At 36.6% G+C, this 13915-nt stretch overlaps 1 protein-coding gene across 1 annotated transcript in view; it reads left to right on the forward strand.

The window, feature by feature from the left end:
• ADAMTS5 (ADAM metallopeptidase with thrombospondin type 1 motif 5) overlaps window positions 1-11121 on the forward strand; it is a 149191-nt gene extending 138070 nt beyond the window's left edge. Inside the window, exon 8 of the mRNA XM_075335057.1 lies at window positions 1322-11121. Coding sequence (XP_075191172.1) covers window positions 1322-1877 — 556 coding nt within the window. The 3' untranslated portion in view covers window positions 1878-11121. The remainder of the gene's footprint in view (window positions 1-1321) is intronic.
• The last annotated feature ends 2794 nt before the right edge of the window (window positions 11122-13915 follow it).

A 13915-nucleotide genomic window follows, 5' to 3' on the forward strand; every position in this document is an offset into this window, starting at 1 on the left:
GCTGTTTGTAACCCCACCCATATTACTAACTGAAAGCTATCTGTGTAGACTGTGTATAGGCAGAAAGCTGCCAATGACTGGTGTGAGTGGGGTTATAAAGAGCTCATTTATATGGAGGACTGTGGGGCAGCAGGTTTACTAGTAATTACTCTAGTAATAATCTACTGCTGATATAACTGTGGTTTTATTAATTCTGCACCTAACAGCCCAGCAATAACTACAAAACATATACAGCTGCACACTAAAATGCTAACAATGAATGAGTGAACTCTGGCATTGCATTACTGCTATAGGAATATTTGAAAAGAGAGATTTTTAGCTTATGTATTGGCCAATGCATGTGAGCCCGATACCAACGGCAAGGTATTCTCTGTATACTGGGAACCTAATTTAAAATGCTGCTATCTCGGTAAAAAATCTCCATGTCTGGTTAGCTAGACTAAAAGCCTAACTTGAAATGCCACTATCTGAGTCAAAACCTCCATGTCTGGGCAGCTAGACTCCTGCCATAAAGGAGAGTGAACACAGTCTGGTAATAGCGTGGAGTGCTCAATCAAAAAGAGATGCACTACAAATATACAAAAAGTCTTTTTTATATCTGTAGTGCATGCTGTGTTCACTCCCCTTATAGCTGTAATCTAGCTGCCCAGACATAGAGGTTTTTTACCTAGATAGTGGCATTTCTACTTAGGTTCCTGATATACAGAGATTACCTTGCCGTTGGTTACCGGCTCACATGCATTGGCGAATACATAAGCTAAACATCTCTTTTTTTTTTTTTTTTCAAATATTCCTATAGCAGTAATGCAATACCAGAGTTCACTTATTCATTGTTAACATTTTAGTGTGCAGCTGTATGTGTTTTGTAGTTATAATGTGTTTTCAGCTAGCACCTGTTAACACCTATTGGATGTGCAGGTCAGTCTTTTTGTATACTTGTAGCCCAGTAAGTAACACACAGCTGGAATTGAGATCTCTGTTTCTGAATTGTGCTGCTCTCAGATAAAGTAGTAATAACCTGATGACAGATTCCATTTAGAATAATGTTATATTTCCAGACTCAAAGCCAACTCTACTAGGTGCCAAAAGCCTGGTAACTCAACTGTTTTAAAAAAATCTTTCCAAAAAATTAATAAGATTCAGGAAAATGCCCAACAGCTGATTACCGATTCCTTATCATGTTATGAAACAAATTAAAACTCGAATCTTATATTCCTCACCAGTATGCAATAGTTTCTTGGCATGCTTGTATGCTTTATGTTGTGTTTCTATTGTTTTTCAGCTATATATAGTATATTTATTGCTCTAATTTGTTTTACAGCAAAGGCTACACGGATATTGTCAAGATTCCAGAAGGAGCCACCCATATAAAAGTTAAACAGTACAAGGCCAAAGACCAGACGAAGTTTACTGCTTACCTAGCATTAAAGAAGAAGATGGGGGAATACATCATTAATGGAAAATATATGATATCCACTTCCGAAAACATCATTGAAATGAATGGCTTTGCCATGAACTATAGTGGCTGGAGCCATGCCGATGATTCATTTCACAGTATGGGGCATTCCTCTATAAGGGAAGTTTTAATTATACAGATTCTGGCTACAGATATTAGTAGACCGATTGATGTTCGTTATAGTTTCTTTGTACCGTCAAAACAAGGTTCTTCTACAAACAGCATTTCCAACAATGTAGTTCCTCAAAGTTCTCAACCTCAGTGGGTGACTGGTCCTTGGTTATCATGCTCTAGAACATGTGATACTGGATGGCATACCAGAACTGTCCAATGCCAAGATGGACTAGGAAAACTAGCTAAAGGATGTCTACTTTCTCAAAGACCCTCAGCCTTTAAACAATGCTTACTGAAAAAATGTTAGCCAAAGGATGGACATCATCTCCAACGACACAGTTCTTGCTGTGTAAACGTAGATCTAGCACGTCAAAGTTGGTTACAGTTTGGTTTGAGCTCAACCAAAAACACTTAAGGGCTGTACCAAATTTGGGCCTCCATGAAGATACTCTTTGTGACACGGGCTCTTGAACCAACCTTACAGGGGGAAAGGAGTTCCTTAATAAACCACATTTTTGTAGGTGATGGAGTGGATGCCGGCTTCATTGACGTCTTGTGCGCATCACCTACCTCTCAAGATGAAAGTCTTCAGGAACATCTGCTAAATTAAACTTGTGGACGGCATGTTGTAGGTTATATTTGTGGTGTTTTGTACATATGTGTCATTACATGTGTCACTTTATATATCACTCGCTTCTTTACGAACAGTGATTGACCAAAGTAGATCTACAGCTACGTGTCTTCAAAATTTTCAAACAAAAAGCTGTGGATATTTACTGGAAAAAGCAAACAAAACAGAAGGTCACTGGTGATTATCAGCCCAATATTGTAACTTTCAACATTGTTTTTTTCTGACGAATCAACATTTGTGAAATTTTAAACCTACCAAAATGTAAGGTATGGATATGCAGAAAAGAGCCTAAACAAAAAATCAAGGGCATTGAAAGTTTAGGTTTAAAACAAAGGCGTTCAAATCGGTGTCTATGTATTTAACATTACTTTTATCTGGACGAGGTGTTTTTCTATGCAAAGGTCAATATTCTGTATAAACATTGCAAGGGGTAGTTTAAAAAAGATTCAAAAATAGAAAAAACACTGTAGCATCCTAATGGCAGATTGTCTAAAAATAAGTCATAGATACTTGAAATAGGCATCCAGTTGACTCGAACTAGGATTGACCCCAGAATCCAGAGATAAAATAATCTTACAGTGTGATTCTCCATATGATGATCATACAAAGACTACAAGGTGCTACCAGTTACTTGGAGAGGCATATAAATGGAGAACATAATAGTAAACAAAGAGAATACAAGATTCCAGAATTTAAATTTTTGTTTAAGAAATGTGTAATTCCGTATTAGTTCTGTCACACATTTTCCATCTTTGCTCATTTTGTAATTTGGTATTTTCAGTTGCTCAACTTTTCTAATACTAAAACTCAATCTGTTGGCTGTTTGAAATTTTATATTAATTGGTCAAAGACATTTCTGTTGGAAAAGTCAATTATGATGGTCCTTGAGGTCCCTACGATAGCCCTTGAGGTCCCTTCCAACTTTACCATTCTAGAAACTTTCTGATCGCAAGGGCAGTCAGAGAGTGGGACAGGCTATTAGAGGAGGTAGTGAAGGCAGTCAGAGAGTGGTACAAGCTACCACAGGAGGTAGTGAAGCAGTCAGAGAGTGGAACAGAAGTCCACGGGATGTAGTGAGCTCTCCATCAATGGAAATCTTCAAGTGGAAACTGGATAAACATTTTGCTGGGATGATTTAGGAAAATCTGCACTGGCGGAGGGTTGGACCTGATGGCCCTTGAGGTCCCTTCCAACTCTACCATTCTATGATTCTATAAACTTTCTGACAGTAAGGGCAGTCAAAGAGTGGAACAGGCTACCACAGGAGGTGGTGAGCTTTCCATCAATGGAAATCTTCAAGCAGAAACTGGATAAATATATAGCTGGTATGATTTAGGAAACTGGCGGGGGGTTGGACCTGATGGCCGTTGAGGTCCCTTCCAACTCTACCATTCTATGACTCTATGATATCAAGGCACATGTTCCACATAGAGCTCAACAAAAGGGTGCCACGGCTCAGGTTGACTTCCCCATGGGAAATGTGAACCAATGCCATGAATGTAGACTGAAAGGATTGTCCCATACATTATTTTTTCCTACATGTGAAGTATATATATATATATATATATATATATATATATATATACATATATATATATATATATATATAAAGTTAGATTCTTGTTCACATTAAAGGAAAAACAATCAGAGCAAAACAAAAAATGTTGTAAACTAAAAGACCTTTCTTATCCTAACTGTATTGATTATATACTAAGAGTGAAAAAAAATCAATGCATAGTGTACACGAATGGCAGTAAGCGTTATATATATTGTTCTCGACAGTATCATTTTTCTCAATGACAAGGACATTGTTCTGAGATTTGGAAGCTTCCAGTTACTAAAGGCTTATTGAAAGACTTCAGCTGGTAAAAAAACATCTCAAAATAAAAACTTTCAATGTGGCTTCACGGAGTTAATTAGTGCAAAATATATTTAAAAAGATTAAAAAAATATATATAAAGAAAAGAACAAATTATATACAAAAGGCAATAATGGAGATATTTGTCCAAATAATAAATTAGGCATTATTTTTGTTCTAAATATTCTATTTTTATGCAATAATCGATTTATGTACCGACAGTTTTAATTTGGCAATTCAAAAAAAAAAAATACAAAATATATTTTAATTTTATTTTTTCAAGTAAAAAAATTATCTATCCCATGCTTTCCATTTTATACTTTTTTTATTTCAAAAAGTTAAGAAAATATACATGAGACTTTTAATTTACCTAAAGACACTTAACTAATTCTCCTTTGATTGCAATGCGGCACTGAAAAAATTAACAAAAAAAAAAATAATTTATTGTTTGTACAATTTGTATGTGAAAATACATGTGTAATGATTTTATTTATTTTTTTTTATTTAAGGCAAAAAATACCTATTGTACAAGTTTTGTATTTAACATGTTTTACTCTCCTCTTTTCTTTTTTTTCTATTTATGCTTCCTGTGTTAATAGTACACTTTTTGAGTTTACATTATGTGCAGCGTTGGTTGCTTAATTTTTTATGTTTTACAAAAAAACGTTCAATATAAGATAAATGTACATATACATATACTGTAAATAATATATCTATATATTCTCTTTATAGGACTATATTCTGACACCAGCTTGTTTTTGCCTTGCAAAGAAAAGTAAAAAAAAATCTAGCATTTTTGTTTTATCTCTTTTCGTTATTTTTGTTGACAGGCAATGGTCTACACACACTGCTGAACAAAATGTACTTATGTAGTCTTATGAAATTCAGGTCAAACTAAGTTCACTTAGTATAAACTACACTTAAAAAACTTTAATAGAAACTTTCATTTTTTATTTTTTTTAATTTTGTTCCAATGTTGATGATTTTTTAATTACAAGACGCAAAATCTACTGTATGACATGAAAGACAGTTGCCTTCAAGGTTCGATGATATGGATGACCATCATCAACCACCAATTTAGTATTGATACAAAACTAGGATTGTAGATTTGAGCATACACTATGTTTTAAGGTTCAAGTTTGGAAGAACTCTAGATCTTCTATTTAGCCTTTGAAGATCTTGATACTGTTAACTTTTAGGATTGGTGGGATTTGTAGAGTGGTTCACTTGGAGGGTTTTTATGGCTTAAATGAAAGGAACCAGAGAGTAATATTGGTTCTTCAAGAAACCTGTTAATGAGTTGTGTCTCATGTTGAAGGTCTACTTAAGTGAATGTGGTTGAGGTGCAAAAACACAACCACTGTGGACAGTGATGCCTCTAATTTTGGAGGAAAGCTGCCATATTTTTCTACACCTTTTAAAGGGTGACCAAAATAAATCAAGACCTTAGACTAGTTTAAAAAAAAATCAACCCTCCCCAATCCCTTCACCTATTGCTCTGTTGCTTATTAGTCAATACTAGTCTCTACTTTCTGGTCTAATTTTGCTGCATAGGAAATGCCTTCTCAGTAGACTTTAGATACCCAATGTGCTATCCTATCCAGTCTGGTCATTCATCACAACTGGAACAGGGCAGTTGTTACTTCTTTTGTCGACATCCTTTGCTACCCCTGGCATTTGTTTGGTCTTGCAATGTAATGACATTACGTCATAAGTCATAGATACTTGGCCTCAAAAGATTTCATGATGTGCATTGTGCCTCAATATCATGGATTGTGAAGTCTACTAAATGCCAGAAGAGTCTAGGGTGCCAGACCATAGATGCCAGCCTCTGAAGTGAAGGCTGTTCTGATGTGGTTGCCATAGAGAACCAGTCTGGTCTGTCATTGCAACTGGAACAAGGCATTCTTTACTTCTCTGGCCAACATCCTTGACCTGGGATCTTTTGACTCCAATGGCTTTTACTAAGTCTTGCAATGTAATGATATCACATCACAAGGCATAGCTACTTGGCTTCAAAAGACATCATGATGTGCATTGTGCCTCAATGTCATGGATTGTCAGGTCTACTAAGTTCCAGAAAAGTCTAGGATACCACACCATGCTAGCCTCAGAAGTGAAGACGTCTCTGCTCTGGCTGCCATAGAGAACTGATTTGGATACCGGACCAGGGCACCACATATCTTTTTGCTCAACTCTGTCCCTCAGTCAAAATAGTTTTCCACCTAGTACTCATTCCAATCCCTTCCTTGTAATATTCATTGATTAAGTAGACATGAGACACAATTCTCATCAGCTGTGACTCCTACAAAGGGAAAGTTAAACCTGCCCTTGCACTTCTCAATTGTTTATTTTGTGCAATTAACAGATACCCTAATTAGTTTGGATTTTCTAGTCCTGCCAAGTGAATATTTTAGCTTTTCTGTAGCCTATCTTGATAGAGTAATAAGAAAATAGAAACTAGTAATATAATTGATATATAGTTACTCTGTAGATCACACATATTGTAGATCCGTACCTATCATTTTTCGTCCATCGTGCCTAAGTGACCAAGATTTCTGTTAGTCATATAAGATATGTACTGGTTGATGGATTAGCCAGGGTAAAAATAGTTCTACCCTTATGATAGGCATTGCTGAATAATCAGTTGGGGTCCCACTATATTTCATGGAGTGGAACACCCCACTAAAGACTTATCCAACATGTTCATATGGGCTTATTTCATATTTTTTTCAGTCCATAAAAGCTCACATCAAAGTTTCTATCCTCCTAATATATTGCAGTCATCAAATATTACACTGTGTATTTACATTTTCTTATCTTGTCCTTCTACCCAGTTAATTCTTCTGTTTTCCATTAGGTCTATGAAATCACATGATTAAAAAATGACTTGCTTAATCCTTCTAAGGTCTGTTTAGAAACAGGAAATCTTTATTCCTTGCCTAAATCATCACTACAAAAGTCCCTGGCAGGAGGTAAGAGGGAGCAGCTGGGTCAGGTCTTGAAGAGGGGAGTGAGTCATGCAGGGAAAACTGACTTCCTGTTTCTACAAATAGCAGAAAAAAAATAAAATAATTTACTGGGTAGAAAGTAAAAATGAGCAATCAAAAGTACACGGTGCCATATAATATGACTACAATTTATCAAGAGGATAAAAACTTTTATGGGAGTGCATCTTTAATAAAGTTTTGGGTTTATATTCATAAGTAGGCTTTTTTTCCAGAGCTCTAGAAATATTATATCCAATTTACCCATTACTATAAAACTCTTATTTTAAAAATAAAATAACATTCACAAAAAATATTTTTAATGTGTGTACCATTTGCAACCATCAGTCCTAAAAAGTCAAGAAATACATGTTATACAAAAGTGATGGACATATATATTTTTATTATAAATATAGACATTTGTTTCCCAAAAGATAAAATTATATTTGTAGATAAATGAAATAGATTAAGTAAAATATACTTTTTCTATGAATAAAGTTTGAAATTAGAATAACAGTATAACTATATCGTATAAGTCAACTATCAATTTGTAATACAAAATATGACTATATTTTATTAAACTATCATGTAATTCACCATTCTTTGCGCTCGTATTTGCCATACCCACAATTTTTCCTTTTTGATTGTGTGCATTTGTGTTAGTTGTATAAATATTGGGTATTTGTCATTCATTTCTGTACTTGGTGTATTTTGCCTCATGACATAAATTCTACTGTACATCATATTGAAAATGAACGATGCTCAACCAATGGGTGGTTGCTGTATTTTCGGAATGTATTATAGGCATACTGATCGGGTAGCTTCGGTTAGATGTGTTTTGACGATGGCCAAATAAAAATCTTGCATTTGTCTGTAAAATGTGAACATGCAAATTTGAGCCGAATGCAAAATGACGTAGATGTTACTAAATATAACACGGGCATTTTTACAAGAAAATGTATCTCCATAGTGTATATTGGGCTGTTTTTATGGAAATGGTCTTAGTGCAAAAGTATCCTTATTATCCAAAACTCTAATGCACTGGGTTAACTTTAGCCCACCAAAGGGAATTGTTTCAAAGGCCAAGCCTCTAGCCATATCCAATTTCATAAACATTGTATTAATAAATGACTCAGGGGTGTAACTGCATATGGGGTGCAGATAAGGCCAAGATGGTGCCAAATGTTCCCTTCATATGGTGGTTGGCAGGCCCTAATATTGAATTTTCAATGGTCCCCAGGAGCTTCAGTTTACTCCTTTTTAACGAGGCTCCAGTTGTGTGTAACAACTTGGTCCACCAAAAGGAGCCTATGTCTTATCCACATCCTCTATGACACTGTTGATGGTCACGTGGTGGGTCCTGCACATCTCTATGAATATTAATCTTACATTCCATAAAAGCTCTTCTTAAGCACTCCCATTAAAGTTTTTATCTTAATATATAACAGTCATCATACTATATAACACTGTGGACTTACAATTTCTCATCTTGTCCTTCTACCCAGTTAATTCTTCTGTTTTCCATTACGTCCATGACATCACGTGAATACAAACTTTCTTCTTATACCTGATATTAGGGCAATTATGTAGCACAATAGTCTACTCTATACAATACTGGAAAAGCTACAAAACATCCGATATAAAGAGAGTTTTCATTTTTTGTACCTAAACGTTGGGTAGGCCATTGGTGGCCAAAAGATGATTGTTTCTTGTCTCCATCATTTTTGGTTAATTTAGGTTTCAAGCCATTGCAAAATGGAATTTATGACTAGACACCTACAAAAAATTGGTGTCTTAACTATGATATACTAATGTATGACCAGACTGGCTTTGTTTCAATGTATATTTCTTCAGGTTTTTTGTATTTGACTTTCTGTGATAGTATTATCAATCAGAGAGAGTGGTAACTAAAAGGTGGGACTCCAACCCAAGAAATATGCATTGATGGTTGGAGCTATTTATTTCCATTAATATGACTTTGTTGATGCATATGGACAACTATGCGTAGTAGTTATGCTCCTAATAAAAAGGTGTACTAAGTCCCTCTATACCAGTGTTCCTCAACTCCAGTCTTGAAGGCCCACCATCAGATCAGGTTTTCAGGATTTCCTCAGTATTGCACAGGGAATGATTCCATCACCTGTGCAATAGTAAGGAAATCCTGAAAACCTGATCTGTTTGTGGGCTTTGAAGACTGGAGTTGGGGAACACTGCCCTATACCATCACATGCCATATGTTACTCAACCCTGTACTGTGGCCTTATGTGGTCTACCCCAACTTTGAAGGGTTAGAAACCCCCTTCTAAATTAATTAGTCCCCCTTGTAAACTAAAAATACCCTATACTCACTTCACGTTATGATGCCATTCCAAGAAAGTTGATTTTAGGTCTCTCGGGGCTCAAAAAGCATCACATGAGCCTGCAGTCATTCAGTAACCACTAAAGTGCCAATGCACACTCACTTCCTTTGGCTGAACCTCAGTCAAGAGAAAGCATAGCATCCGAATAATGGTTGCTGATTGGCTGCAGAATTTATGTGACAATAATGTCACGGGAGCTCCGGTGGTAAAATCGCTGGAATGGAGGTGGTATCGGAGGTGAGCATAGTGTACTTTTATTTTATAAGAGTGACTACTTTGTTTAAAAAGGGGTTGTTCAGGTATTGGACAACCCCTTTAACTGTATAATATAGTTATATTACACAAGACTAATGGGTGTTCGTCCTTACACCTATAAAATTACCATGATGGTCCAAGTAGGAGACCAGTAGAAGTAGGACTCCCACCCATAAACTCATAGCCTTGAATGGAGATTTTCAAATGTGAAATTATTTGCTTTGCAGGGAAACATGTCCTGATGGTATAAAGGATCGACATGTTTATATCATGATGAGATGTGACATCACCTATTGTGATTGGTGGATTCTGTATTAACAACTGTGCATAGACATGTTATCGACTATTGTGATCCTACATGTGATGATGATGATGATGAGACTTCTGAAAAACCCCAATGTAAAATAGCCCCAGTGGCCAGTATGAAAATTCTGTCAGCAGGTTTTTATTATGTAATTTGAAGACTGCAGGAGATACAGGCTGACACACAGATTTCAATAATTTGCCATTTATTTCCCTGTGGGCTGTTTTATCACTTAGGGTCATCATTGCCCTGACCATAGTAGTCCGACTAAGCCCTTTTCGTTCTCTGATTAGCAACTCACTAGCTATAGACATTGTAAATAGAGAGCCTTGTGTGGGCGGGTTGACTGTCTGAGCTCTGCTGTATTGCTATATCTAAAAACACTTATTATGTCAGAATGGCTGCACCTATTAATCTAAGTGATACATCGTTGGATTCAGGATCTCTTTCTCTACATCTCAGATGAGATAGCAAAAACCTGCTGTCAGATTTTCTTGAAAAAAAAATATTTTAAGTAAAAATAGTTTTAACAAAAACTGGGTTAAAATTAAATAAATAAATATAAAAATGACATATTTACCTTGTGTAATTTTACAAAAAAAATATCCATTGGGTTTTGTTGAATTAATAAATGTATATTTAAAGATTAATAAGGTTATTCACACCATAAAAAGGAAATATATTGCATAGTAGGCGATGTTCTCCAAATGGTGCAAATAAATGGCCACTGACTCACCATATACCGTATGTCAAGTCGACAAGTCGTATAGCCATATGTAAATATCATGAATGTCAGTGATAGGATATGCGCATTATATTTACAGACAGCTCAGTTTTCAAACTGGGGTCAAGACTATTACAATCAAATGCACTATTGGATTTAGGGGTAGATACTATATCGTTACACCCCTTTTTATTAATTGGTCTCTTCTTCATATATGCAGTAGTTTGCACCACATTATCCAAGAACTGTAGGATAAAATTGTACTGTATCAGCAATGTAATAGAATGTTAATGTCACCTTTTTACAAAAAAAAAAATCTAAAAAATTGTCAAAAAATAAATGTAAAGGGAAAATCCCTATGTTTTATTTACGATGTATAATCTCGACTTTGGATTTTGTTTGATGTTTTGGTGAAAAATAAAAAAAAAAACAATAATGATAATAATAATAAAAATGTAGCATATCGTTATTTCACATTAGCCATGAAGAATGGTTATTTGCTTTTCCCTGTGCGAAAACGACAGAGGTGACTTTGGTCTGTACGGCACAGGCAAAATGCATAATGATGGAATAAGCAACAAAAATGATGAATTAGGAACAGGAAAGAATAAGATTCAGCATTATAAGGTGTATTAGCTGGAAATCTGCGCTGTGCATTATTATAGCCCATCAGCTATTTGTAAGGTTCCAGCACACGGTAAACTGAACAGGCAGGGACATTATTCAGCCTATTTCATTTGCCGGCTATGGAGTAAACATCGCTTTCATTACAGCTGCCGCTGTTTTGTTTTTCGCACAAGCAGAAAGTCAAGCCATTAGGAAGGGAACACAATAGATTGATTAACTTGGTGTGACTTTGGCGGGTGGAATTGGCCCTGGACAGGTGGAGCTCAGCACCTAGTCTTAGAAGCCGTGGGCTAAAAAGTCTGTAATTTATACAGTAGCAGCCACATTATACAATGGATATAGAGAATTAGGCTAATGCATCATCCAGGCTATTGTGTGCCGTGGATGAACGGTGCAACAACTAACCATGGAGTATTGTAGCTAAGAAATGACCATAAAAACAACAGAAAACAGTCCTATAAATGGAAACACTTACAACCTGTTTTTTTTCTAGAGTTGAGAGAACCTTTCAAAGTTTGGTTCACTGATCATTACCGAACAAACACTAAGTTTGCCGAATGGAACTCCGAGAGTAACAATGGAGCATCCTTGCTAAGAAATGACCATAAAACAAACAGAAAACAGTCCTATAAGTAAAAAAATTCTAACCTGTTTTTATCTAGAGATGAGCGAACCTTTCAAAGTTCAGTTTACCAAGCCTTACCAAACAAACGCTACGTTCGCCGAACCGAACTTCGAGAGTAATCATGGAGCAGTCTAGCTAAGAAATGACCATAAAACCAACAGAAAACCATCCTATAAAGATTTATAACCTGTTTTTTTCTACAGATGAGTGAACCTTTCAAAATTTGGTTCACCAAGCCTTACCAACCAAGCACTAAGTTTGCCAAACCAAACGCCTAGGGTATCCATGGAGCATCCTAGCTAAGAAATGAACATAAAACCAACAGAAAACAGTCCTATGAATGGAAACATTTATAATCTGGCTTTTTCTAGAGATGAGAAAAACTTTCACAGTTCAGTTCACGGAGCCTTACCAAACGCCAATACGCTATATTTGTTGAACTGAACTCCAAGAGTAACCATGGAGCATCCTAGCTAAGAAATGACCATAAAAAAAAACAGAAAACAGTCCTATAAAGGGAAACATTTATAACCTGGATTTTCTAGAGATTAGTAAACTTTTTAAACTTTAGTTCGCTTAGCTTTACCCAACAAACGTTACGTTCGCCGAATAGTGTGCCGAACCAAACTCCGAGAGTAACCAGGAAGCATCCTTGCTAAAAAATTACCATAAAATTAACAGAAAACAGTCCTATAAATGGAAACATTTATAACCTGTTTTTTTCTAGAGATGAGCGAACCTTTCAAAGTTCAATTTGCCGAGCCTTACCGAAAGAACGCTAAGTTCGCTGAACGGAACTCCGAGAGTAACCATGGAGCATTATAGCTAAGAAATGACCATAAAACCAACAGAAAACAGTCCTATAAATGGAAACATTTATAACCTGTTTTTTCTAGAGATTAGCAAACTTTTTAAAGTTCAATTCGCTGAGCTTTACCCAACAAACGCTACGTTCGCCGAAGATTGTGCTGAACTAAACTCAAACTCCAAGAGTAACCATGAAGCATCTTTGCTAAGAAATGACCATAAAACCAACAGAAAACAGTCCTATAAATAGAAATATTTAAAACCTGTTATTGTTTTTTTCATCTTTTGTGCCTTCCTCTAGATTAACAAAATAGAGTTATAAGGAGTGGCTCTTTTTAGGAGACCACCATAACCACCATATGAAGTGGCCCTTTTAGTCAATATCCAACTTTTTGACAAGTTTAAAGATATGACAAGGGAAATACCAAGGCCAGGTATCCATCCACAGACAGCTGTTTTGGGGTATTGCCCCTCATCAGTGTGGAGTAGGATTCTGGCCAGGTGGGAGCAATGCCTAGTACACCAACAATACAAAACACCCACTGATCTCGGGGAGACCAGCCAGAGGGGGCAATGTACCTAGGATTTCACTGTATTGAGCACCCTCGCTGGCTGCCGGCAGTGTTTTCTCTGGCTGGTCTCCCCGAGATCAGTGGTTGTTTTGCATCCTACTCCACACTGATGAGGGGCAATACCCCGAAACAACTGTCTGTGGATGGATACCTGGCCTTGATATTTCCCTTGTCATATCTTTAAACTTGTCAAAAAGTTGGATATTGACTAAAAGGGCCACTTCATATGGTGGTTATGGTGGTCTCCTAAAAAGAGCCACTCCTTGGCTGGGTCCTTCCCGGAGGGATATCTGGCTGGTTTCTGTGTCGAGACTCCTAACAGCGGCTCCACAGACTTTTCTGATTTGCATATTTCCCAGGGGGCAATGTACCTAGGATTTCACTGTATTGAGCGCCCTCGCTGGCTTCCGGCAGTGTTTTCTCTGGCTGGTCTCCCCGAGATCAGTGGTTGTTTTGTCTTGTTGGTGTACTAGGCATTACTCCCACCTGGCCAGAATCCTACTCCACACTGATGAGGGGCAATACCCCGAAACAGCTGTTTGTGGATGGATACCTGGCCTTAATATTTCCCTTTTCATATCTTCAAACTTGTCAA

Source organism: Anomaloglossus baeobatrachus, chromosome 2 (genome assembly GCF_048569485.1).
Source record: "Anomaloglossus baeobatrachus isolate aAnoBae1 chromosome 2, aAnoBae1.hap1, whole genome shotgun sequence".
Lineage (NCBI taxonomy): Eukaryota > Metazoa > Chordata > Amphibia > Anura > Aromobatidae > Anomaloglossus > Anomaloglossus baeobatrachus.